Genomic DNA, 26,981 nt, shown 5'->3' on the forward strand with positions numbered 1-26,981 from the left:
TACAGCAGGGATCACCAAATCACAGACGCACCTGATATTCTCACAGTGTGTGTGTGTGTGTGTGTGTGAACGTGTGTGGACGTGTGTGTGTGTGAACGTGTGTGTCAGTTTGCCTCAACGCTGACAAACTTCATCTTCTCCTTTCCTGTTGATCCTTACCTCCATCCTGCCTAACCCCTTTCTCAGGCTGCCTTCTCCACCCAGCCCCTGAAATCTGTCTCTGTCTCTCATCCTCTCTCTCTGAACTCTCCCCGTTCTGTCCTCGGCATCCATGACGCGTCTATATTTATCCGTACGAAGAAAAATACTCCTTCCAAAAAAGCCTTCTAGTTTACCTCTGATTTTCTGGTCAGATGTAGAAAATACGTCAGCGCCCTGCACATTCAGACGCCGGAACACAGGACACAGCCCCACTCCCTCCCTGGCCTTCTCTCGTCACAAAGCCAAACACCCACACGTGCCCACTCTCTGTTACACATAACTATCTACCCACCCTGTCAGAAGTCCCCCCCCACACACACACACACACAAACACGGCGTTTAGTTTCTATACACTCAAATCTAGCCGTACAGAAAGCTAGGCACCCACATACGGTATACCGCTCATAGTTACACCCACCACACACCACTTACACTATAACATTCACCCTCCTACCCACACACACACACACACACAGACATACACACACACACACACAGACACACTACCATAGACCGATCTCCTCTGACACTGCCAAGAGATAACAGAAAAGGGAGACAAAACACCTTATTCTCTTGTCTCCACTTGAATTGAATTCTAAAAGTGACACAGTGATTATTTGCCGGCTGCAGCCTTTGTCTCGGTGTTTGTGTCTGTCAGCAGCGCTGTTGTCCCTGAATCCCTCAGATCACGTTCAACGAGTGACAGTTTGGCTCTGTCATGGGATGTTTGGGCTGGGGACTTTGCCACCTCGCGTCGGGTGAGAAGACTCGTGGTGCAACACAGTCCGTCCGAGGCTGTCAGTGAGGAGGAGGGCCCTCAGCCTCGAGGACGGCTCTTCATCATCTGCTCTGCTTGGCTGGACTGCCTCTTTCTCCTATAGGCTGCCCTGGACTTGCTTTTTTCCCATAGGCTGCCCTGGACAAACGGCGTGGCCCTTTGCTGGAGCACTGCAGCCTCGTGGATGATGAGAGAGACAGAGACAGAGAGAGACAGAGAGAGAGAGAGAGAGAGAGAGAGAGAGAGAGGAGAGAGAGAGAGAGAGAGAGAGAGAGAGAGAGAGAGAGAGAGAGAGAGAGAGAGAGAGAGAGAGAGAGAGAGAGAGAGAGAGAGAGAGAGAGAGAGAGAGAGAGAGGAGAGAGAGAGAGAGAGAGAGAGAGAGAGAGAGAGAGAGAGAGAGGAGAGAGAGAGAGGGAGAGAGGGGAGAGAGAGAGAGAGAGAGAGAGAGACAAAAGACAACAGATGGAAAGAGAGAAGGAAATGGAGAATGATAGGGAGCAGTCACAGTTAATAGACTGACATACAAAGATATCAAAGAGAATCAAGAGAATATTAGTGTGTCTAGGGACCAGGCCATTGAAGACACTATATTTCTCTGAGCCCCAACTGTATGAGGAGGAGGGATAATGGTGATGATATCACCGATATGAGTAGATGTGGTATTAGCCTTGCAAATAGGATCAGATATTATTACAGTGCTGTCATCATTATTGTTCACTGTAGCATATGCTGACACCTTGTGGCATGATTGTCAAACTGCAGCGTACGAAGTGCGTGGAAATATAGCCCAGGGACACAATGCTATTTCTACTGCTTCAGTAGCCTACTCCTGTTACATCCTTCCAGTCATTATATTCCTGTATGTTATATAGGTCCTGGTTTACATGGTCTGTGCCCACCCTGGGCTCTCTATAGAGGATGCATAGGGAGATAAAACAACCAGTCTGAATTCATGTGTTGTGAATCACTTGTCTGTTAGCAGGGCCCTTTTTCACACTGTTACAGGATACTGAGCTAATGACATCAGAGATTGAGACACACACACACACGCACACACAGTGCCCAGGCACACACATTTTGCGTGGTTTGTTTGTCTCTGACTTTGTATCTTCATGTTCCTCTTATGGGTGATGTCAGTTGCTTAGCAACCGAGCTATCGGGGCCCCGATTGTTGCCATGACATACATGGCAGGGTATCATGGAGAGAATAGAGATGAAAGGAGGGGGAAGGAAAAATAAGAGAGGGCTGAGAGAGGGGAGTGGGGATAGAGGAAGAGAGAGAGGGAGAACGACAGAGAGAGAGAGAGAGAGAGAGAGAGAGGAGAATGACAGAGAGAGAGAGAGAGTGGGAGAGAGAGAGAGAGAGAGAAGATGAGAGAGAGAGAGAGAGAGAGAGAGAGAGAGAGAGAGAGAGAGAGAGAGAGAGATGAGGAGAGAGAGAGAGAGAAAGATAGGAAAGAGAAGGAGAGTGAGAGAGAGCGAGAGACAGAGAAAGAGAGAGAGAGTGAGAGAGAGAGAGAAAGAGAGAGAGACAGAGAGAGAGAGAGTGAGAGGGAGAGAGAAAGAGAGAGAGACAGAGAGAGAGAGAGTGAGAGGGAGAGAGAGAGAGAGAGAGAGAGAGAGAGAGAGAGAGAGGAGAGAGAGAGAGAGAGAGAGAGAGAGAGATGTTGTTGATGAGTGTAGACGATGTGAGCCTCGCGGTGTGCAGGTAGGAGGATGACCTCGACGGGGCGGCAGAGGAGGTAGCCAGAGAACGTCGAGAACAGGAAGTGAAACAGATCATATATGGAGCTGATTACCCGTGGACACCTCATGATCCGCGTTGGCTATCTTTAGTCAGAGAAGGAGGACATCCCAGAGATCCTCCCCCCCCCAGACCTCCTCCATGGCCCTCAAACCATGAGCTCGACCATGGCTGTGTCAGAACCAGTCAAGCAGCCCCAGCCCTGAGCAGCACACTGTTCGCTCTGCTTACCTCCCACGTAAAGCAGGCAGTAAGAACAGGCGGGCAAGCCATAGAACATTCAGTCATCCAGGCTAACATGGAGAGGTGGTTTGCTCTGGGGCTGAGGTAACATGGACCAGGACTTTGTATGCTAATGTAAGCCAGTCCTGTGATGGAGTCTGGGATCACGTTGGGTTAGACCAGGCTGTAGTGGCCAGGAGAGGAACAGCTCCAGCAGGTAATACAGACCCCCACTGAGGGGCATTTTAGCTGTTAGATACTAGACACAATCCTAATGGAATAGCTTCGTGTTGGCTTCAAGTCTAGGAGCTAGGTGTGTTTAGTTGTAGTGCTATACATAAACATTATAGAAAAATCCAAGATTGTACTTATCTTACATATTTACATTTACATTTAGTCATGCTCTTATCCAGAGCGACTTACAGTAAGTACAGGGACCATTCCACCGAGGCAAGTAAGGTGAAGTGCCTTGCCCAAGGACACAACGTCATTTGGCATGGCCAGGAATCGAGCCAGCCAACCTTATGATTACTAGCCCGATTCCCTAACCGCTCAGCCACCTGACTCCCTCTACTCTACTATATAGGCTATAGGTATTTTATTTGACACGAAAGACAGTTTTGACAGTTTGTTTTTTTTTCCGCCGCAAACGTTCAGTCTGGTCGCAGGTGTTTTCGACCTTGGACCAGCCATGTTCCTTGAGCTGCCGTTTGTGCTTCACACATTCTGATGCTCCACCAGACATCTCCACGGTCGTCAGGACCATGAGTTCCTGGTGCTCTGGTTTACATCTGGTTGCGGTTAGTGCTGACCAGGGTGTGTAGCGATGGCACAGGTGTCATTCACACACCACGTCAGTAATGAACAGCAGCAGTAGCTACCTTTTCCACTCTCTCCATCCCCTACCCTGCTCCAGCCCTGAGTCATAAAGTACTCATCCACATGAAGATGAGGAGCTATGTGTGTGTGTTTGTGCACGTGTGTGTGTTTGGGTGCGTATGCGCATGTGTGTACTTGTGTGTGTTGAAAAAGAAAAATATTGGGGGGGGGGAGCAGAGCGGGGAAAAGAGCGGGAGGAAGGGGGATAAATAAAGGGATGGGGACCCGAGGAGGGGAATAAAGAGCTCCGTACGTTTGAAGGCTGAAACGATAAAAAATTTGCTTAAAGCGTAGGTGAGGTTTACGCTCTCTCTTTCTCATATTGTCTCTCTCTCTCTCGCTCCCCCTTTCTCAGTCTCTCTCCCCTCCCTCTCTCACTCGCTGTGAGTCACGGCTGGATCCGTCAGCCAGATCTGCCCGTTCAGACCCTCGCCTTAACACAGACACGTTCCCAACACCAACTCTGGCTTCCAGGAAAACTCTCTTCTCATCTTCTACGGCAACCCCCTCCCCCCTCCCTCTCTTCCCCTCCCTCTCTTTTCCATCCCCCCCTTCCTACCCATCCACGGTCTCTCATCTCTCCCTCCTCATCACTCCATCCTTTTCCTCCTTTACTGCGGGCGTCTGAAAGGCTGTTTTCCCGGTGTCTCTCGCTCATGAAGGGCCGCACTAAGCTACCCTCCCTCTGCTCGTGTGTGGTAGGTAGACTTACCTCTGTGTTTCCGTCCTTCACTCTCCTCCTTTTCCTCTCCGTCTCTGTCTGGCGTGTTGGGTCAGAGTCTGGTGGGTGACGTGGGCTGTCGGGTCTGGCAGGAGTCTATGTCTGAGTCTGGTTAGTCTCTCTGTGCCGTTGGCAACGGTGCGAGCTACGTGTGAATTGTCAGGTGTTGAATGGTATGAATTGCGTACTGGTGCATGGCTAGGTGGGATTCGTTTTTTTTTTTTTTTTTATACGCATTTGTGTGTGCAGGGTGTAGTTTTGTGTGTGCGTGTGTGTAGGAGTGTGGGTTTGTGTGCGAGTGCGGATGGATGTGGCCTGGCACATGTGGGTGTGTGCTGGAGTACGTGTGCTGTGAGGGGCCCCTAATAGACTTGTTGAATGCAGTCTTTTGCATCAGTCTGTTGAAGACGTTCAATTTGTTTGGATTTGCTTCACCAATGGGTGCATTGTTCGCGAGGTGTTTATGTGCATGCTTGTTTTTGTGTGAGTCTGTGTATGAGTATGAATGTAAACATGAGAGCATTGATTAGTCAATAGGAGCCCAGTGCTCCCTAGCCTTACAGTAATTAGCTGAGTGGACATAAACATGGCCTGTGCTGTCTGGGAATTACTGCACTGAGAGATGACTTAATGCAGTAGAACAGCTAGGGAATTGGGGTGTGTGCTGCATATGTGTGTGTGTGTATGTGTGTGTGTGTATGTATGTGTGTGTATGTATGTGTGTGCATAGCCAGGGAATTGGAAGTTTGTGCTTTGTACAGTATGCATGTACTGTGCGTGTGTGCATGTGTGTGTGTGCTTGTAGGTGTGTGTGCCTGTAGGTGTGTTTACATGCACCTGTGTGTGCACGCATGCAACCCGTGGAGTGTGTAGTTGAAGAAAGATGACGTGTCTCCCAGTGTCACATGGATAAACTGGTACTTACAGTATTATCAGGGCTGTGCATGTGTACAACATAACATGTGTGTTACGGGTGGTGTTGTATGTTTACAGCGTGGTTTTGTGTGTTACTGTGTTGTGTTGTGTGTTACTGTGTTGTGCTGTGTGTTACTGTGTTGTGTGTTACTGTGTTGTGTGTTACTGTGTTGTGTTGTGTGTTACAGTGTTGTGTTGTGTGTTACAGTGTTGTGCTGTGTGTTACAGTGTTGTGCTGTGTGTTACTGTGTTGTGTGTTACAGTGTTGTGTTGTGTGTTACTGTGTTGTGTGTTACTGTGTTGTGTGTTACTGTGTTGTGCTGTGTGTTACTGTGTTGTGCTGTGTTCTACAGTGTTGTGCTGTGTGTTACTGTGTTGTGTTGTGTGTTACTGTGTTGTGTGTTACTGTGCTGTGTTCTACAGTGTTGTGTTGTGTGTTACTGTGTTGTGCTGTGTTCTACAGTGTTGTGCTGTGTGTAACTGTGTTGTGCTGTGTGTTACTGTGTTGTGCTGTGTGTTACTGTGTTGTGCTGTGTGTCCTGGTGGTCTGCACAGAGGGGCTCAGAGACTCCATTCACTCCTACACATGGCTTGATGAAGCTGCATCCGTAATGCAGGTCATATCATTTTCATCTCCACCATGACTGCAAAATGCACTTAGAAGCATAGTCCAACGGACAGGAGCAGTCTATGAGTGCCTTGTGCATAAGTGAGTATGTTTGTGTGGGTGGGTGTCGTCTGTGTGCATACGTGATACCCGTGTGTGTATGTATACTGTATGTGCGTGTGCGACTGTACTCATAGCAGCCATTTTGAGGCTAAAATGCATTATGGTCATATTTGCACAAACCGCACCTCTCCGAATCCCTCTTCCTACAGTACTCAGTGTGGAAGTAAATGGGGAACATGGGGGGTGCCATAGTAGAGCTCTGAACACAACTGTGTTTAACTGAGATGACAGGGGAACCAGCGGGATCCCTCCTCTATAGCATCTTAACTGTTTTTTACCGGAACAGGCTGACCAGGAGGCCTTGCCCGGTTTGAGGGAGGTTAACTGGGCTCTCAGTCAGGCAACCATGTTCCTGAGCCCGTGTAATGAGGTGCAGCTGTGTGCTTAGGGAACAGGTCCACTAGTGGTCAGATAAAATAGACGATCCCTCCGCCTTAACCAAGACCTGATACAATACTCTTTGCATACGTAGTTGTGAATGTAGCTTTGTCTTGGGCTCACAAATATGTGGTTGTACCTTGAAAACGGTCTTGCCTTTTCTGACCAAATGTAATCTACAGAAGGAACCAGCAAATCCAAAGTATTACACAGAAACACCTGGAATGAATACTGTGCTCCCTAACAGGTGCTCTTTCTGGGCCGTGTTAATGGGTCGGCGCCGGCCCTGTGGGGGCAGGCGAGGGGGCCGAGGCTGGGGAGATGCAGGGAGGCAGGGGGGGGCCCCGGCGGCCCTGTGGGGGCAGGCGAGGGGGCCGAGGCTGGGGAGATGCAGGGAGGCAGGGGGGTGCCCCGGCGGCCGGATTGCTGCCGGGGCACCCAATGGAGTGTTCCAGAACGTGTTGCAGTCATCCTCGTCAGGAACGTGATGACCACCGGGGCGCTTCCAGAACGGACCTTTCGTCGGGGAATCCCCGCCCCCCCTGCAGACGTTGTCATGGAAACGCTCTGGCTCTTGTGGGGTTTCCTCTCTGAGCGTGCTGGTTTGCTCTCGATGCGGCACAGGGATGGAAGGTGCACTGGTAGCCAGCACAGGACACGCCACAGGGCTGGTCACATGACGCCACAGGGCTGGTCACATGACGCCACAGGGCTGGACACATGACGCCACAGGGCTGGACACATGACGCCACAGGGCTGGTCACATGACGCCACAGGGCTGGACACATGACGCCACAGGGCTGGTCACATGACGCAGAGTCAGCGTGTGAAGCTTCAGAAGCTGTAGTGACAAGATGAAGTTCAGTCTGTCTGTAGAGTCCATCTATGGGTACTTGACTATGGAGTGGTCAGGCTCCCACAATGCAAAAGGTGTAAGGCTGGTTGGGATTACTCATCCAGTATTTAAAGATACTGCCCTTGCCGGGTTACACAATGCTCTATTGGGATGCGTTGCTCACCTATGTGCCCACACAATACTGCATTAAGAAGTATGATTGACCCCTCCTAGTTTCTCTGTCTGACTGAGTTTCCCTGTTTACATGAAGATATGAGAGGTGCCAGCACACCTGCAGAAACTAGTTTGCAGACTAGCCGACTTCCATCTCAGGTTAGGAGACATGGTTGTCCAGGGATGAACACATACACGTCTACACTCCTGGTCTACGCTCCCAGATGAGGAGCCCCTCCAGTCCCAGTGTGAGGACCCAGTCCAGCCCCTCCAGTCCCAGTGTGAGGACCCAGTCCAGCCCCTCCAGAGGGACAGAGGAGGCCTCAGCTATGTTCTACAGAGGGACAGAGGAGGCCTCAGCTCTGTTCTACAGAGAGACAGAGAAGGCCTCAGCTCTGTTCTACAGAGAGACAGAGAAGGCCTCAGCTCTGTTCTACAGAGGGACAGAGGAGGCCTCAGCTCTGTTCTACAGAGAGACAGAGAAGGCCTCAGCTCTGTTCTACAGAGGGACAGAGAAGGCCTCAGCTCTGTTCTACAGAGGGACAGAGAAGGCCTCAGCTCTGTTCTACAGAGGGACAGAGGAGGCCTCAGCTCTGTTCTACAGAGGGACAGAGGAGGCCTCAGCTCTTTCTACAGAGAGACAGAGAAGGCCTCAGCTCTGTTCTACAGAGGGACAGAGAAGGCCTCAGCTCTGTTCTACAGAGGGACAGAGGAGGCCTCATCTCTGTTCTACAGAGGGACAGAGGAGAGGCAGACACAGGACTTGTGTGTTTTTACTGATCTCTCTCTCTCGCTCTCACTCTTCCATCTTTCTCTGTCTCTCTCCCTCCCCCCCTCCATCTCTCTTTCACGCTTTCTCTATCACACACTTACACCCACACACACGTGAGAATACACACACACCACACACATGCACAGGTATAACCATCAGCAAGTCACCAATAAAAGTTCAATAATAACAGTAAAAAACAAACATACACTCAGTAATCCAAAAATGTATACTTTGTTGCTTACAAAAAATAGATTTCAATCACAGGCTTTCAGCTATAGCGTGAGTTTTCAAACATTGAGTTCTTAAAGATAATATTTGCTTCTAGACAATATTTTATAATTTATGATTTGATATTGATCGGATAAAGAGCCTCTTGGAGTTACTTCGCTGTGTGTGTACACAATTGATTAGTTAGTTTATGGACACAGTGGTCTCTCTGAATCCAAACTTTGGGCAGGAAAGAATCTAGATACGCTGCCTATATGCTGTCAGTTCAGTACATGTGCATTTCCTCGTTTTACGTAGTTACTTTGCGGTAGTGACAAGGTTTAGGGAGACTTTGAAAAATGAATTTTAATGCACCCACCCGGTGCGTCTCTAACGGTCGCATCTGTTAGATTTAACATTGACGTCACCCGAGAGCGTGGAGCCCTGCGCCGCAGTCGGTCCTGAGATGAATGCACAATATTTAGTCCACCTGGTTCTCTCGCTCCACCCTGTGGACGCACTCAGCCAGCACCTTCCTGTGTGAGAACTTGTTGGTTATAGCTTCACATTCTTCGGACACTCGAAACCGCTGGTATGTTTCAGAAGAACTGCAGTTAAATGTTCTACTGCACGCACGTGTGAGTGAATGGGGAGGGGAGGGCGCTAAGAAGCAGAGCATACATCCATTTCCGCTTATTTAATCGACTCTATATTGGAAAATGGAAGGATTGTCTTGTGCCCTCCATCCATAAGACACCGTTACTGTGTTCTCGCTTGTTGCTGCTTCAAGCCCTCAGTTGAAATATGAATGCGCCCATAGACAATGACACAGACCTTGTAAATGACCTTGTGTGTGTAATCATTTGTATTGTTGCCTTAGATACTGTTTTGATATCGATATTTGGCACTTAGCCTACTGACTTAGCGGCATGACAAACGATTAGCATCAAGGAGAATGTGTTGCTTAAGCGCTTAATAGGAGCATTTCAGCACCACGGGCAGTTACCTTCAGACGTTTTTCGAAGTGCCCGAGGGGGGGCGCCATTGCTGCACTTTGGTCAATGTAATGAACCTTAGAACAATCCAACAGCACACTGCATAGTTTTATCTACAGCAAACGAGGTGGGCTTCTTGTTGTAGAAATGTAGATGTATGGACAATAAATGTCTTGAATGGTGTGTGTTGTAGGCAAACGAAGACAATCATTCAGGTTTTATGAAGGTGGTGGAAAATCTGGTGAATTAGCCTTACATTTTCCTGCTGCCTTTGATTCATTTGGTAGTATAGGATTCCGTGGCAATATACAATTTCAGTGGCAGTTGCGCAGTGAATACAAACTTTACGGTTGTGCGAGAAGAAGGAGAGACATGGGGGCGGTGGACTGATTGGTTTATTGTTTAACTTATGAATGATTCTGTGTAAACCCAAATGCGGAACCGGATTGACAAAACCTCAACATGGTCAGAACAAAGTTCACTGATAAAATGAACACAATCTGAAGTTGAACGTCGGATTTGTAGGTTGAGTGCCACGTTCCGGCTGGGTACCAACCGCGCATAGTCACCTGCATCCTCCCCACGGTTCTCCTACCCTCCCTAGTCTTCATCATCGCGACTCTAGCGGTGGACCGGCGTGGTCTAGTGTATGGGGTTTGAACTGATGTCTCCGCCTGTTAGGAATTTAAAGTGCCTCTCTCCAGTGATGTGCCAGTGTAAGGTAATCTGCAGCAACCGGACTCTCTCCCTCATGTTCGGTTGCAAGGTAAGCTCAGGCTGATGATCATGCCGTTCATGCTTTTTACCGATATAGCTATAGGCTACACAGGTTGACTAACTAGTGTAACGGTAAATTTTTATTTGAACAGTTTTCACATCGGGCAGAGAGCAAAATACGTTAGACGGTTGGAAAGATGAATGAGTACCTTTAGTGCACGTGCCTTTTCACCGTAAAATGTGTGTGTTTGTTTTTTTAAACCCATATACACATACATATAGGCTAGCCTACCTTCTAACCCTTTCGTTGACACAGTGAAAACGCTGACATCGCCCTCTTTTTTGAAGGTAGCCTATAGTCTACGCAAGTGTTTTTAGACAGATTTGTAGAAATGTCAGCCTTGGTTTGGTAATTTGTCTTATATTGCTCTTTGATGTGTGGCATGTTACCATATGCTCGCTCCAAGACATTTGTCCATTAGATAGGCTGCTGGTAGATAATATAATCAATGACGCTCATATTTCCATCGTTTAGAACAAGGGTAATCCAATCAGTACGAGCTACACAATGGCTCTCAACACCTATACCGTGTACTTAAAGCCCCCCAGCTTTGCGTTCCAGTAAAGGATATTCTGTTTCTCCTTCTAATCCTAGAGGGCTCTTGACCTTGCCAGATCCAGTTTATTGATGAGGAATACTCTGAAAACATCCAGTAATCTGGTTGTTCACACACTTGGTCTTCAGCATATTGTATCTGCTGTAAACAACATGGTGTGTACTGAGAAGTGTACATCAGATTAGTCTGTGAAGATGTCCCTGCTCTCTTCGCTGGATATGGAAGAGTTCATTCATTCAAACGTAGGCTACGAATCTGTTTGGTGGACGCCACATATCCATATGCTATCAATGCTTTTTGTCACATCTTATTGTCCCTTCCTTGGACATTTTCAACAGCTAATACAAGGAGTCCCAGAAAAAGGGTACTTTTCATCAGAGGACCAGAATGCCAATATCCTCCCCTCCCCCATCCGTTTCAGGTGTTTCCGGCAGTCTGCTCAGTGTCCCCTTCCACATGGCACTGAGTCTTGACGCTGCTCTCCCTCACAGGCTGCTCTGCTCACAGGCTGCTCTGCTCACAGACTGCTCTGCTCACAGGCTGCTCTCCCTCACAGGCTGCTCTGCTCACAGGCTGCTCTGCTCACAGACTGCTCTGCTCACAGGCTGCTCTCCCTCACAGGCTGCTCTGCTCACAGGCTGCTCTGCTCACAGACTGCTCTGCTCACAGGCTGCTCTCCCTCACAGGCTGCTCTGCTCACAGACTGCTCTCCCTCACAGGCTGCTCTCCCTCACAGGCTGCTCTGCTCACAGGCTGCTCTGCTCACAGGCTGCTCTGCTCACAGGCTGCTCTCCCTCACAGGCTGCTCTGCTCACAGACTGCTCTCCCTCACAGGCTGCTCTGCTCACAGGCTGCTCTGCTCACAGGCTGCTCTGCTCACAGGCTGCTCTCCCTCACAGGCTGCTCTCCCTCACAGGCTGCTCTGCTCACAGGCTGCTCTCCCTCACAGGCTGCTCTGCTTACAGGCTGCTCTGCTCACAGGCTGCTCTGCTCACAGGCTGCTCTGCTCACAGGCTGCTCTCCCTCACAGGCTGCTCTGCTCACAGGCTGCTCTGCTCACAGGCTGCTCTCCCTCACAGGCTGCTCTGCTCACAGGCTGCTCTGCTCACAGGCTGCTCTGCTCACAGGCTGCTCTCCCTCACAGGCTGCTCTCCCTCACAGGCTGCTCTGCTCACAGGCTGCTCTGCTTACAGGCTGCTCTCCCTCACAGGCTGCTCTGCTCACAGGCTGCTCTCCCTCACAGGCTGCTCTGCTCACAGGCTGCTAGCAGTGTGCAGCTAAGCCTGCTCTGGCCCTGCCAAACACCCAGCATGCTGAGACCAAGGTGTTCACCACTCCCTCCCTGGTCTGGACAGTCAGACTGAGAGTCTCCCCTCTGGCTAAGAAGTATGTGTGTGTGTGTGTGTAAGTGTGTGTAGAGTCCCACTAGTCCTCTCCTATGTCTCTCAGCTGTTCTATACCTTTTGGCAACAAGTGGCAACAGAGCTCAGAGCAGATTAAAGCATGGGCTGTCTGTCGTCAATGTGGAACCTGGCTTGTCAGGACCAGCTGGGGGGGGGGGGGGGGTCATTCCTGGTGGTTATGAAGCTGCCAATCACACCTGTGGTAGAGTCGACATGTGCCTACAGCTGATGGTTGGATGCAGACAGGAAAACTTTGCTGAATCCAAAGAGAGCACACACAGACACATTGTGTATTATTAGTGTGATTGTTGATCCCTATACCTTAGCTTGGTCTTTCAGTTTCACGTGGTGGAGACAATATATGTAACACAAACCTGTTCTCACCCACTGCGTTTTCAGGATCTGGTTTCCTTTCTTTTCCCTGTGTTCAGGAAGACTAGGTCATTGGTCCCCTGTCTGTGTGTGGCGTGACAGTAAGAACTCTATTACTGGTCATCTCCCAGGGTGATCGTCAAGGTGACACTTCCCACTGATAACATCAGTCAAACACTTTCTCCTCCCCAAAAAAACGTTCCCCGCTAACTCTGCTTCCTCCTCTAACACTATCCACTTCCTTCTATTGGTGGGGGTGGTCAGGTGGTGTAGGTGGTTGAAGGAAGCTGGCATGCACACTGCTGTGCTGTGCTTTATTGAGGTGTATACATATTCATGTTACAAGAAAAGAGTTCAAATGTTGTAAAAAGATGATTTTTTAAAATGTTGTCTTTGTTTTCTTTGGCTGTTCTGTGTCACTGCTTGGTCCCAGAGAGTTGCGTTGGAGGAACTTGGTGTCGCAGGTTGAAATGGAGCAAAATGTCCCAGTTATGAATGATTAAAGACTGGGAGATCGATCAGCGTTCGACCCAGTGTGGGGATCAATGCTCGGCACACCCTGGGAATTCACTCATGGGGTCTTTACCGGAAGATGGCCAGGTCACGGTGCTAATCACCGTGGACCCAAGGCCTCAGCGTCACTCTGCCTGACAACCAATCAAACAATCGATAGCGACAATCCATAGTAACTACTGTATAGATTATGATGGAATAGAATAGAATACCCTGTTTAGAATTGTATAATTTATTGTTCATGCTCGCTGGTGTAGCAGCCGTCTGAGCGCACATTTCCCCTGGTGGAATTTGACCTATTTCTGCTGCTGAGTTTCTCGTCTTCAGTTGGAGACTGTGCCGAGCTTCTACTCTCATCTAGTCAGGCCAGCCGTCCTGCACATGGGCTCCCCCGTAGTAAATAAGGAGGGGCTAGTTCAACGAGCGCCACCCTTCTTCTATCTCCCAGTCTACCACATCTTTGCATTTCTCTCTCCGCCGCTCTCCCCCTCTCCTCTTCTCCCTGCTGCCCCATCATCCGAGCTGGCCTCGCTCCTACACCGGCCTCATTACATTATTGAGTGAGCAGCAGACTTGTCCGAGCAAGGGGTTGAATCGGGGCCAATGTGTGGACTAGTGAGACCCCCAAAATGTCAAAGGGTCGTTTGAACAAATGGGGTAAAGCCGTAGACTCGTGCTTATATGTGGAAGTTTTGCTGTTCTAATTTGCTTTCTTTGAATAAGTCTTAGACTCTTTCGTTTTGTGTTGACCAGTGGAGATTAGATTGAGAGTCTGCGTGGTCCAACCCCAGCTTCAAGGCTAGGCCTCACATGACAAATCTCAGTGATTGATTTATGTCAGTGGTAAGCAGTAGTTGGTTCAAAATGACATCCAGATTAGCTATTGCTTCACAATCACACTAAGGAAGAATAGTTCAACTGCTGCCATGGCTTTGATTGAAGCCAAATCCATTTTGGTGTCGTCTCTAATAACCTCTGATTAGAAAAGGTTATGTTATTGAAATTGTTATCAATACATTTTCAGTCCTCTATTAATGTATTTTCCCTCATGTTCTCCTTTTTTCTTCTCTCTCATCCATCCTTTCCGCCGCAGCTCTGGAGAGATCTTTCTCTCCATCCTCACTTTCTCCTGTCCCATATTTCCTCCTTCCTTTCTTCTCTGAGCTTACCTCCTCTCCTCTGTCTCTCTCTCTCTCTCCTATCTCTTTCTCTCTCTCCTATCTCTCTCTCTCTCTGCTGTGGTCTTGCTGTCTCAGTGTAATGTGATCCAGCACCACTGCTGACTGGCCCCTGCTCTGGTGCTGCACTCTCTGCTCTGCTCTGGTTGCTAGGCAGCTGATCTGAGACCAGCCTCAGTGCTGCGCCTCCCTCCCTCCCTGCCTCCAGAAGGAGGGGGTTGGGGGGTGGTGGAGGTTGGGGGGTGGTGGGGGCGGTTTGTGGGGGTGGAGGGAGCACCGTGACACCCATCCTAATTCCACGCTCACCACCGGGCAACATTCAGATAACCCCTAGAACGTCTGGGGCTTTTGGAGAAAAAGGGCTCCTGCTCCCCATCTGCAGTGCTGCAGAGCCTCCCTCAGCCAGGGGGGGGGGAGGGGGAGTGTGGGGGGTGGGGGTGGGGGGGATCGCTTACACGCGCAACACAAACAAGAACCTCCGAGGTCCGCTTCAGGACGGCTCCTCCTGACGTGCACGTGCGTGTGTGGACGCGCGTGCACGTGTTGGCTCCGAAACGCTGCGTGTCACTGTGTGTGTGTCATCCACCTAGCTGAGCATGTAGCTCACGGTGTGTGGTGAACACAGTGGGCTCTTGGAAGGTGGCCCAGGTGTGGGGTGCTATACGGGAGCAGGGGGATGGGCTAGGCTGGTTAGAGAGCGCGCCACAGAAGAGCTACCATGAGTCACGGCTGCTTTGTGTTCTGGCGGTGCTAGGTAACCGTGGCTTATATCATCGCGCTCCATTCCCAGTTAAGGTTCCCTTTTTATTCCCTGTGTGTCTCCGTGAGCAACTGCCCACGGATTGTTCGGGTGGGCGCCACGAATGTTCTGTTCTTCGAGTGCATGCCGACCGCCGCCCGCTGGGGCCGGCGTAGCCCACGAGGCGACCGCCTTTGTCGCGAGCGCCATCGATCCAGACAGACGTCGCTCTGCCCGAATGTTCACCAAACTGTTTATTGTTAATGTGGTCGGCACCTGACACGTGAGACCAGTTAGCAGTAACACCCCCTCCCTCCCTCCCCCCTCCCCCTTGTGTGTGTCTCTCTGTAGAAGTACAGGTACCAGGATGAGGAGACCCCCCCCTTGGAGCACAGTCCATCCCACCTAGCTCCAGGGAAGAGCGCCGAGATGCTTCACATGAGCGACAAGAATCTAGCCGCTATGGAGGCCATGCATGGATACACACCACACACTCACATCTCCCCCATCAAGGTAGGACACACACACACACACCACACACTCACATCTCCCCCATCAAGGTAGGACACACACACACACCACACACTCACATCTCCCTCATCAAGGTAGGACACACACACACACACCACACACTCACATCTCCCCCATCAAGGTAGGACACACACACACACCACACACTCACATCTCCCCCATCCAGGTAGGGACACACACACATGCCCAGACACTGGTCATATGTTCCCTCAAGGCTGGCCAAATATATACAGTACACACACAAACCATTAAATATGCCGCGCGCCTACAACTCTCAATTAAGGTGGGACAAACACAAATCAATCTCCTCCGTCAAGGTGAGGCGTTTAGCTCGCACTCCAACACCGCTGAACAGCGAACGATCAATCAAGGTTACAGACACGTTTCATACAACAACCCAGCGTGTCACTCATGTCTGCCGAGCGCAGTGTAATGCACCTGCACGGTTGTACTGGGTGTCATGTCACTGCTAAACCCCAGACACATGGTTGTGGAACACACAGTACACTGCAGACAGACAGACAGTTCAGAGGAGGAACACAGAGCCTAATAGAGCGGGATGTTCAAAAGGCCCCTTGGAAGGGAGTCCTTGACCCTGTGAACAGGCCTGTGTCTGGTGGTCCAGTCTCACCAGGGCCCTGGAGGCTGCCTTCAGACGGCTAGGAGTGAGCCGGACAGATGTTTACAGACAGGCCGACTCCCTGCTCTCTTCGCCTGCTCTGAGAAGGAGCGATGGGGGAGGCAGGGGAGGCTAGCATACAGACAGCGCTGCTCTCAAACCGTCGGGCACGTGGCCAAAAGGCACATCTGATTTGAGCAGCAACACAAGCTCGGTCACCTGACATGAAGTCCATCAACGCATGCAATATGTACAAATGAAAAAGATTGATGCGCCCGTTACATACTTCCACCGCTGTTACTGGACACCTGCCTCCATCTCTGATCCATACTCTCTCTCTCTCTCTCTCTCTCTCTCTCTCCACCCGTGTGTGTCTACATTTCCTCGCTGCGTCTATCACTGTGGCTCGTCTTGGGAAGCATACATTGCCATTTCTCTCTGTAATCAACAGTCACAGCAGTGTGTTTGTCGTTTATCCTTTGATTGCCTGTCTGATTTGTCTGCGCTGCTGGAATACTGAACACGGGAATGCTGAAAGTATTCCCTCACAAAGGTTGAATTTTAAAGTATGAAGATGTCATGCGTGAATAAGATTGGCACAAATCCATTATTTAACATATTATCTTGTTGTTTTCCATCAGTCACGTCAATTAAATATTGTCATATTTCCGGGACAAAAGAACCCTATTTCATGCACGTCGTTTCTCAGATTTCAAGGGAATAATGTGACCTTACTGAGGCTATGTCGATGATGTCACAGAGGACTTTCTTGTAATCATAGCTTCATCATTACAAATGATCTCCCTTTTATCATGATACATAGGATTTTTATGACATTGCCATTATTCCATGACAGATTATATGTCAGTGACCTCATACTGAGATTGATCTTGTATGACATCATGAAGTAAACAGCATGCCTGTTTGTTAAATGTGTTTGTGGAGATTCCACATCGGAAGGTCCTTCTGCTGTTAATGCCAGTGTTTACCTTACACAATACTTACTTATTTAGGCAATCCTCAACCTTTCCAAAACAATGGGATGGTTAAGAATAGAATACCACTGGTTGATATTAACAACTGTAATGCTAGATATTTTTTTGTTCTGATTGAAGTAATGAGTGTTATTTGCATGCATTTGAGGATCATGCGATGTCTCTATTTCTGGAATACTGCCCTAGTTTGTTGGCTCTGCTTCCAGAGTTGATTCCAGTATAAAGGTCCTTTGTGTTTCTGGCCACTCAGTTGAGACGTGTTTTGCCCCCTCATGTGTTGGAAAAGAGCAACTGCCTCTCTTTCCAGACTAGTGCTGTGAGGACAGTGGGGCGCTTCAGTGGAGCTGTGTGGTGATTCACCAAGAAACATGGAATAGAAATGTGTGACATCATTGGTGATGCCGGAAACGTGATCAGTGACGGCAGTGGTGATGATTCTGAGGAGGATGATGATAGTAATGAACAAGAGTACTTCTTCAACAGGAAGTGATGCCATGCTTCCTGTTTTATCATGTCATGTGATAAAAGTCCTCCAGCCACCCCTGGGTTCGATCACTTGTCTGTCCTCCCTCCATCAAAGGGACTGTATATTCTGTGTGGTCACCAAATTCCCTCCGCTCTTCACCCTCTCTATCATATCTCTATACCTCTCCTCCCCATTACTGTCCTTCCCCTCTCCTCTACACCACCCTCTTTTTCCACCTCCACCCTCTCTCTACACCTCCACCCTCTCTCTCCACCTCCACCCTCTCTCTACACCTCCACCCTCTCTTTCCACCTCCACCCTCTCTCTACATCTCCACCCTCTCTTTCCACCTCCACCCTCTCTCTAATCCTCCACCCTCTCTCCACCTCCACCCTCTCTCTCCACCTCCACCCTCTCTCTACACCTCCACCCTCTCTTTCCACCTCCACCCTCTCTCTACACCTCCACCCTCTCTCTCCACCTCCACCTCCCTTCTACACCTCACCCCTCTTCTGCACCTCACTCATCTTTCTCACCCCCCTCCCCCCCCCCCCCTCCTCTACACGCCTCTGCCTTAACAGTAGTTACCCTCTGCCCTCTGTTGTTTTGCAGCCAGTGTTGATGTCGGCGGGACACACTCCTATGTACACCTCTGCTGTTTCCACACTGGTAAGAGCGCAGCACCCCCTGCTGCTCAGCGCAGCCTCCGTCGCGCTGTTTCCCTGTTGCTGTCGTTGTCAATACTGTCACCATCATCGTCGTCTTCATCTCCACTGTGTCTGAGCTACATCATCACCAGACTGCTTTGTGACTGGGAGTCAGACGTTGTTTGTTGTCATCATGTCCTATATGGATTGTGAGGTCATCTGTTCCGTGGTCATAATGTGGTCATGCCAATACTGCCATGTACTGTCGCCTCGAGATTCTACATTGTTGCGACCGATGCCTTTTTCCTTGTTGTGAATAATGTATCAATGCTTATCAGTCTTCATATCTGAAGACTATTGTATTTACTGTATATACTGCCGAGGGTTGATTTAGAAACACCATACAGTCTATGACTAGACGACACCAGGGGCTTATCTACTAAAGTGTGAATAAGAGTTCCAGTCTTATCTTGTCTGACTGGGTGACACCTGGCTGGGAAGAGAAGCAAGCAAAGGGCTAGTTAATGATCATCTTCAGGACATGCTGATGATGGTGAATAGAACGAGCAGGCTTTCGGGCTGTGCTGCAGTGACACAGTCCTACCAGTAGGTGTCAGTGTTCCTCTTTGGAGAACTGCTCTTTCATAACCTTGAGAAGATGGCCACGCTGGATTAATCACTGTATCTTTAAATGATCTGTCTTGGTTTTATATGACCAAGCAGTAGCTGACATCTACTGTGATTACACATCATTCGAAATTGTCAAGATGTATTAACCTTGAGAGTGTTTGCATAAGGTGGTTAGAAATAGCAAGAGCAGAGAGAAATGTATAAGGAACATTATTAGGTCTCTTTTTTCGAACATGGTTGTGTCTGTTTGTGTGTGCATGTTTCCCACAGCGTATGTGTGTGTGTGAGAGAGAGAGATAAAGAGAGTGATAGAGAGAGTGAGAGAGAGAGAGACAGAGAGAGAGAGAGAGAAAGAGAGAGAGAGTGTGATAGAGAGAGACAGAAAGACAGAGAGAGTGGGTGTATGGGTCTGGAACGCTCGTGGGAATGTGATGCTGCATTGTGCAGAGAGCTCCTTAGGGATTCAGCTCCCCAGCTTGTCGGCGGTGATCCAGCAAATGATTCCATCCAGCGCACACACACAAGCACACACTTATTCTTTCCCACACACACACACATACTGTACATACACTTGCCCCAGCAGCTAGTTCAGTGTCTGGGTGTTTTTTAGGCTTGTGGCAGGTGCGTGCTGCGGTGACAGTGGTGTGTCTGGTGGTAGAGAGGTTCTCCTGTCCCAGCCTCATGCTTTATGGGTAAGATCGCCTCAGGAAGAACTGCAGTGGGTTGGCATGGCGACAGGACGTCCTGGGGCTGTCCTCCATTCCTTCCAGCAGATGACAGCAGCTGGGGGGAGGGGGGGGGGCTGGGGGGGGGCTGTTAGAGGTAGAAGGACTGGGAGGACTGGGGAGGCTGAGAGAGCTGGGAGGCTGGGGGGGGCTGGGAGACTGAAAGAGCTGGGAGGCTAGGGGGGCTGGGGGAGTGAGAGAGCTGGGAGGCTGGGGGGGTGGATGTTAGAGGTAGAAGGACTGGGAGGACTGGGGAGGCTGAGAGAGCTGGGAGGCTGGGGAGGCTGGGGGGGCTGGGGGGGTGGATGTTAGAGCTGGAAGGACCAGGAGGATCCTCCGCTGAGCTGTGCTGAGGACGGGCCTCTGTCTCAGGTCAGTCCTTAAGGAGCTGTTTATGACTGAGACACGAGCGGGAGGCTTTAACTGCATTAGACTGATTGGTCATTACAAGGCAGTCCAACACTGTGCTGGTGTTTTATCGCCATTTTGAACCGAATCACACCCTCTCTTCCGGTACGATAGTGAGTTGTACTAATGAACCTCTTCCCCTCTCTATCTATGGCCTGGCTCTCTGTCCACAGCTCTGTTCAAGAGCTGCTGCCAAACGAATCTCTCCACCCTCACCATGGCCTCTATGTGCTGGGTCCTATCCTCTGCCTGCCCTGCATGTCAGGGTGCATCTCCTTTTAGCCCTCTCCCTCCTCACGTCTCCTCTTCTTCTCCCTCTCTCCCTCTCTTCCTCTCCCTCTCCCTCTCTTCCTCTCCCTCCATGTGGACTCGCTCACTTCATGCAGGGATTCCATTTGCATTTTGTCCTGCGTTAGCCTCCATCCCGCCTTCCTCCCCTGTGTCTCCCCTCCCTCCCCCTTTCTCCCCCTCTCTCTCTACAGGCTATCGGTACTTGTATCTCCATTCTCTGCGTCTTCTTTCTTACTTTTCTTTAATAAATGTTTAAAACGTCCCTGCAGCTCCAGTGTAATTACTGTGCAGTAGCTGCCCGGGTCTTTTGGGAAAGTGGGGGTGGAGGGGGGGGGTGGGGGGGGGGGTGGCGTTCCAGAAGAGGAGCGTGTTGATAAGACTAGGTGGTGGAGAGAGGGGGTTGCAGAGGAAGCGGAGAGTGGGAGGATGGCTTGACTGGGCCCCGTGATGGTGACTGAGAGGAAATGAGGTAGAGGGCGCCTGTAGGGGCGAGGGAGACAGATAGAGAAATCTTATTTACCAAGATGAGACTGTCAGCTTTGCATGTCCCAACTGAAATTCAGTGTGTGTGTGTGTGTGTGTAGGAGAGAGAGAGAGAGAGAGAGAGAGAGAGAGAGAGAGAGAGAGAGAGAGAGAGAGAGAGAGAGAGAGAGAGAGAGAGAGAGAGAGAGAGAGAGAGAGAGAGAGAGAGAGAGAGAGGGGAGAGTCGGATACAATGATAGAGATTTTGAGTTCTCTCCTCCTCTAAGTTTCAATTGTTGTTTGCCACCGGGGACCAGCAACACAATAAACAAGAGAAACAGCAATAATCCGAAGAGCATTATCCTGCTGTCCGCCTGCATCTCCCCCCCCCCCCCCCCCCCTGGCAGCACACCCCACGTCCTCCCTCTCTCTTTATCGCTCTTGCTCTATGTCTCTTGCTCTCTCTGTATGTTTCTCTGTATGCCTCTCTGTCTCCCACCCACCCCCTCTCTCTCCCATCCCCTCTCTTTCTCCCTCTCTCTCTCCCACCCCCTCTCTTTCTCCCCCTCTCCCACCCCCCTCTCTCCCATCCCCTCTCTCTCTCCCATCCCCTCTCTTTCTCCCTCTCTCCCACCCCCCTCTCTCCCACCCCCTCTCTTTCTCCCTCTCTCCCACCCCCCCTCTCTCCCACCCCCTCTCTTTCTCTCTCCCTCTCTCTCTCTCCCACCCCCTCTCTTTCTCCCTTCCTTTCGTTCTGTCTCTCCTTGTCGCTCTCCGTGGTGCTGACTTCATCAGCTGCCTTACCGCGGGGCAGGCTTGAACGGGTCAGAGGAGGGAGGGACACAAGCAGAGTGTACAAACGAGAAATGAGCGACAGATTGAATGACAAACAAAGGGAGCACATCAAAACAAGGTCCCAGACACGTTCCTAGATCCGCTTGTGCTCCAGCGTGGACCACGGTCCCACTTCTGTGAGCCTGGAGCTGTTTCAGTGCAGACTGACTGAGGCTGGTGTCAGGAAGATGGCTGCCTGCCAGAGAGGCCTGGCACAGTGGACTGCTGCATGTCTACAGTAGCCTACATGGATGTGTCTAACTGGGGGCGGAATGCGCAGCTGATATGCATTACAAGCGCATAGGCCTACTACATACAGCGCTGGGTACGCACAGGGTAATACTAGAAAAGGCGGTTTGAATTTGCTCTACCTAAGCGTGAGCGCAACAGAGGTGCTTATAGACTAAAATGAACATAGGGTGATACATTTCTAGCGTGTACGGCTAGATCCTATTTAATGTCCAGATTGAAAGAATTTCTTAGGCAGCCCAATTTATATTCTGTCAGAGTTTAGTACCTTGCACCCCCCCCCCCCCGCCCCCTCCATCGTACAGAATCCCGAGCCTCCAGTAATTGCCGTGAAACTTTCTCCTACAGCCAAGCAATGGGAGGGGCGCAGCAGTCGCAGCAACGCGAGCTGCGCATCCCTCTGAGAAGCGTTCACGAGGGCAGAGAAAGGGAATACGCTCAGCGACAACAGCCGGTTGAAGCACAGAATAGAACTTGAAGGGAGAATACCGCCTCAGAATTAGGACAGTAAGCAGTAATGTTGCAGCGTGTTTCGGCCTAGTTTATTTAGCTTACCTTAGGAGAATGTCAGCTGCCTAACCCATATGACGTGTACGGCAAATAAGTAGTACAACCATATCTTAAACGGCTAGGTTCGGGTTATTATATTTTCAGTCGATTCATATGCAGAAGCTTGCTCGAGCTATTAGTTATGTAGTGTGATTATCATCGAATAGAATCGGCAGTTTCAATAGCTTCTACTTTCATCGGCAAGCCGACACGTTGAGGGAATTCCTCAAACTGCCTATTCCAGACTTGGATTACTTAGCAGAAGGAACGGCGTCCTGTACTCCAGACCCACGCTATTTTGGTGCTGAAACCGGACTGTGGCACACCGGGATTTCAAAGCGTTTATCAGCCTTTTAGCCCGTCGACTTCTGCCCAATGCTTCATATAAGTGGTATTGGAAATTTTGAATACGATTGTTTTGCATGAGTTGAAAATGCATGCTAGTCTACTTTACGATAGCGTTTATACATAACACAATTTTTTGTTTATGACATTTCTTCTCGGATGGTCTAGGGACATTACGCTACTGTCCGGAAATCGATATTGGCATGTGATAGACATGGACCTCGTCCACTTGCTGATTACCATGCCGTTAATTCATTTGTCATATTTTATGGGAGGAAACGCCCCTTAAGCGCCCCTCTCTCCCACTTCCACCCACTCACCCGGCTCGTCCATCATTTTGGGAGGTGAGCGCTGTTTGTTAGGTTCCCCTTCACGGCGCCACAGTGTCCAGCGCTCGAACAGGATGTTCGTGTCCGTTTGGTATGCCAAAAAGATGGGCCGGCGGTTTATCAACAACGTTCGGAAAGCCAAGAAACATCGGCACCGCATGATGGTAGGCACCCACTTAATGCGACATGTGCTGGATGACTAGCTGTCTTAACTGATGATCAACTTTTTTTAAATTAGATAGTCTATGTGTGTTTATGTTGGGTGTTTTTTTTTTTAGATTGGTAGGTCTATGTACACACTGTAACGAAACCCTTTTCCTGTCTTTGCTACCTCTATTAATTTGTAGACTGATCAAGTTTTCTAACGAATTATGTAATTATTATGGGAGAATTGTATTATTTCCTGCAGTCTTGAGGCCTTGTTCAAATATTGATCTCCTGCTAGTCAGAAAGCCATGGCTCTGGGTGGTCCTTAGTGTCACCATAACAAGTGTTTTTTGAGCTCATTGGACAGAGACTGTGGGTGACATCATCCATTGTGACAGGCCTCTGTGGGATAACATTACCCCCCCCCCCCCCCCACCCCCCTCCATCACAAGGCTGTTACAGTCTCCAGAGGGAGATTGGGTTGTAGCTACACACATTTGGCCCCTGAGAAATATGTGAATCACAGTGTACTTCCTCAGTAATCTTCCACTGGGGCCTCCAGTCAGTGTGTGAGTGTGTGGAAGAGAGAGAAAGAGAGTTATTTTAGTGCACGATGATGCTGTTACACACTTGTGATTTACAGTTCCAGTGTGCATGGATGTGTGGGTGGCCCCTCAAATGATCTGAGCAGCTCAGGCTTCACAGTGTGAATCTAAACGTACACACCTTATGAAGTGGTGGGGGGCTCTCAAACAAATGCATGTCAGAGTGACTCCACAGTGTATCAGAGATGTGGGATCCAAATGAACATCTATCACTGTCTTATCCCCAGTACACACACACACACACACACACACACACACACACACACACACACACACACGCACACACACACACACACACACACAGGCTCAGGCTCACACACGTCTTACCTTTCTTTCCCTTCCCCCCACATCAATCTCTGTGTCCTTTCATACACCCCCCCCCCCCCCACACACACACACACACATCCACACACACACACCCACCCACGCACACACACATCCACACACACCTCCTGTCTCTCCTTCATTAGAGCTGTGTTGCCCTCAGGTCTAGGCCAGTCTGGAGTGTGCTGGCCTTTTCTGCTTTGTCTCTTCCTCTACTGTTAGTCTCAACTCTTCCCTTATCTCTTTATTTCTCTCTCTCTCTCCCTCTCTCTCTCTCTCTCTCTCTCTCTCTCTCTCTATGTCTCTCTCTCTCTCCCTCTCTCTCTATCTCTCCCTATCTCTCTCTCTCTGTCTCGCTCACACACACACACTATCTCTTTCTTCATTGCTCTTCCTATTTCTCTTTCTTCACTCTCTTTTATCCCTCACCCTCTCACCTTCTGCATCTGTTTATCTTTCTTTTTCCTCTTTCTGGAAACTAATTGCAGGTTTAGACAAAGGAACTACTGAAATACAATGTTGTTTGTAGTTTCCTGGCAGAGTAGCCAGTAGTGTTTTGGTAGACTGAAGTGAACTCATTTAGAATACCCTCCTTACGTAATAGTTGCTTTCAGATACTTTTCCTGGTGTGTATTCTACGGTATGTTTTCAGGGCTCTGTTATTTGATCCTGTTTCATCCCTTTTCTTTCTCCACAAAACATCTTTGTGCAAGGCTAATGTGCCAAATACAAGAAATGTGATTTGATCAATGTAATCTTCTGTATACATGCTTGAAGGAGAGAGAGAGGTAGAGAGAGATTATGTGGGTAGCTGGGTGTGTGTGTTGGTGCCTCAGTGTGGGTAAGGTGCGGGAGTTGGGCTTTTAGCTTAATTGTGTATAATTTTGTGCATTTTGAATACATTTACTGATAAGCTTTCAGGATTGTCTGAGGTGGCTTCTGGCCTACACAAGTGTAACTTGTTACATGATGTTGACCCTCACCACATAACCCAGGAAAAGGTACAGATCACAAGAGATAGAAATATTTTAAGTGGTATATCATATAAGTGGTACATTTGTTCTGACAGTGAGTCCCATGTGATGACCCATATCTGCTTAAGCAAAATCTGAAATTCCTTTCATCTCTGTAAGCAATATTCCTGCTGTCACATTATAAAAAGCTGACAGCGTTGTGCCTAACTTTGGTTATCTTAAAAATAGCCACATCCAACTACTGCAGTGACATATTTTTGGTGTTTTACTAAAAGGGCGTTTCACAGTAAATCACTCCTGCTGGCAGTGGAAAACCACACACTTACTGTCTGTGTCTGGCCTGTGGTGATCCTGGGGAGGAAGTGATAGATACACAGAGAGAGAGAGAGAGAGAGAGAGAGAGAGAGAGAGAGAGAGAGAGAGAGAGAGAGAGAGAGAGAGAGAAAGAGAGAGAGAGAGAAAGACTGATTGGAGCAGAAAGCAAAGCATTGCTTTGTTTAAGAGCTAGCAGTCATCGATCCTTTTTTTTAATGAACAGACACAAAGTACCACTTCAACACTTGGCCAATTCCTCTCTCTCTCTCTTTCTCCCTCCCTCTCTCGCTCCCTCTCTCTCTCTCTAGCTCTCCCTCCCTCTCGTCCCCTGTTGAGGCCATAGTGAAAGCCTGGTGGTCAGCATGTTTAGGCTCCCTGTGTATTCATATTTCAGCATCCTGTCTCAGTTTTGATGCTAAAACATTTAAACTCCAGGGGGCTAGTGAGCGTGTGAATCTATTTTCAGACATCTCAGCTGGTGAACTACCTTTAACCTCTGTCTCCCCATCAGACTGGCTGAGACAGACAGAGCTGCGTGCTCCTCCACCTCTCCCCCTGCACACTCTCCCTCCTCCCACCCGCAGGTGCACTCGCACACAGTGCACAGTACACACACCCTGTACTCTAGGCAAGAATGAAGGAGCAGACTCACTTCAGGAAAAGCACTGATATGTTTTCCATTTGAGGCACTCTATCAGAGATGTCTCTCTCCTCTCGTCCTCCTCCGTCCCTCTCCCTCTCTCCCCTTTTCTCTTCTCTTATTTGTAACGGCTGCGGGGCATTTTGAGTCTAGAAATCAAGCAATCACATCACGCTCCTTCAACCCCTTATCTGTCCTCACACTCCTCTCCACAGCTCTCTCTCTCACTCTCTCTGTCTCTCTCTCAGTCTCTCCATCTCTCTCTCTCACTCTCTCTCTCTCAGTCTCTCCATCTCTCTCTCTCTCTTCACATCGCTCCTAGTCCCACGCTTTCCTTCCTCCTCTTCTTACTCTCACTGTCTTGTCGACCCTCCGAAGGATTGGGCCTTGGGTCGTGATAACCAGTTATCCCATTAACCAGTTATCACGTTAGCGAAAGTGTTCTGTGAAGTCGTAGTATTTGACTGTGTGCGATGTTTGCTCTGGGTGAGGACGGGCAGAGGCGGGGGGAGAGCTGGGCTGGGCTCTGGGTGAGGACGGGCAGAGGCGGGGGGAGAGCTGGGCTGGGCTCTGGGTGAGGACGGGCAGAGGCAGGAGGAGAGCTGGGCTGGGCTCTGGGTGAGGACGGGCAGAGGCAGGAGGAGAGCTGGGCTGGGCTCTGGGTGAGGACGGGCAGAGGCAGGAGGAGAGCTGGGCTGGGCTCTGGGTGAGGACGGGCAGAGGCAGGAGGAGAGCTGGGCTGGGCTCTGGGTGAGGACGAGCAGAGGCAGGAGGAGAGCTGGCATGCCTGTCTGCCTCACAGGCAG

The 26,981-nt window shown here is 49.7% G+C and overlaps 1 protein-coding gene across 2 annotated transcripts in view; it reads left to right on the forward strand.

The window, feature by feature from the left end:
* Window positions 1-10,200: 10,200 nt before the first annotated feature.
* Window positions 10,201-26,981, forward strand: part of LOC136962753 (disks large homolog 4) — a 28,763-nt gene continuing 11,982 nt past the window's right edge. Inside the window, exons 1-3 of one of the 2 annotated variants that reach the window (XM_067256617.1) lie at window positions 10,201-10,317; window positions 15,442-15,603; window positions 18,314-18,370. In XM_067256617.1, the coding sequence (XP_067112718.1) occupies window positions 10,201-10,317; window positions 15,442-15,603; window positions 18,314-18,370 (336 nt within the window). Of the gene's footprint in view, window positions 10,318-15,441; window positions 15,604-18,313; window positions 18,371-23,244; window positions 23,335-26,981 lie in introns of those variants that run through there. The other variant, XM_067256618.1, reaches the window with a different exon arrangement.

This window comes from Osmerus mordax, chromosome 19 (assembly GCF_038355195.1).
Source record: "Osmerus mordax isolate fOsmMor3 chromosome 19, fOsmMor3.pri, whole genome shotgun sequence".
NCBI lineage: Eukaryota > Metazoa > Chordata > Actinopteri > Osmeriformes > Osmeridae > Osmerus > Osmerus mordax.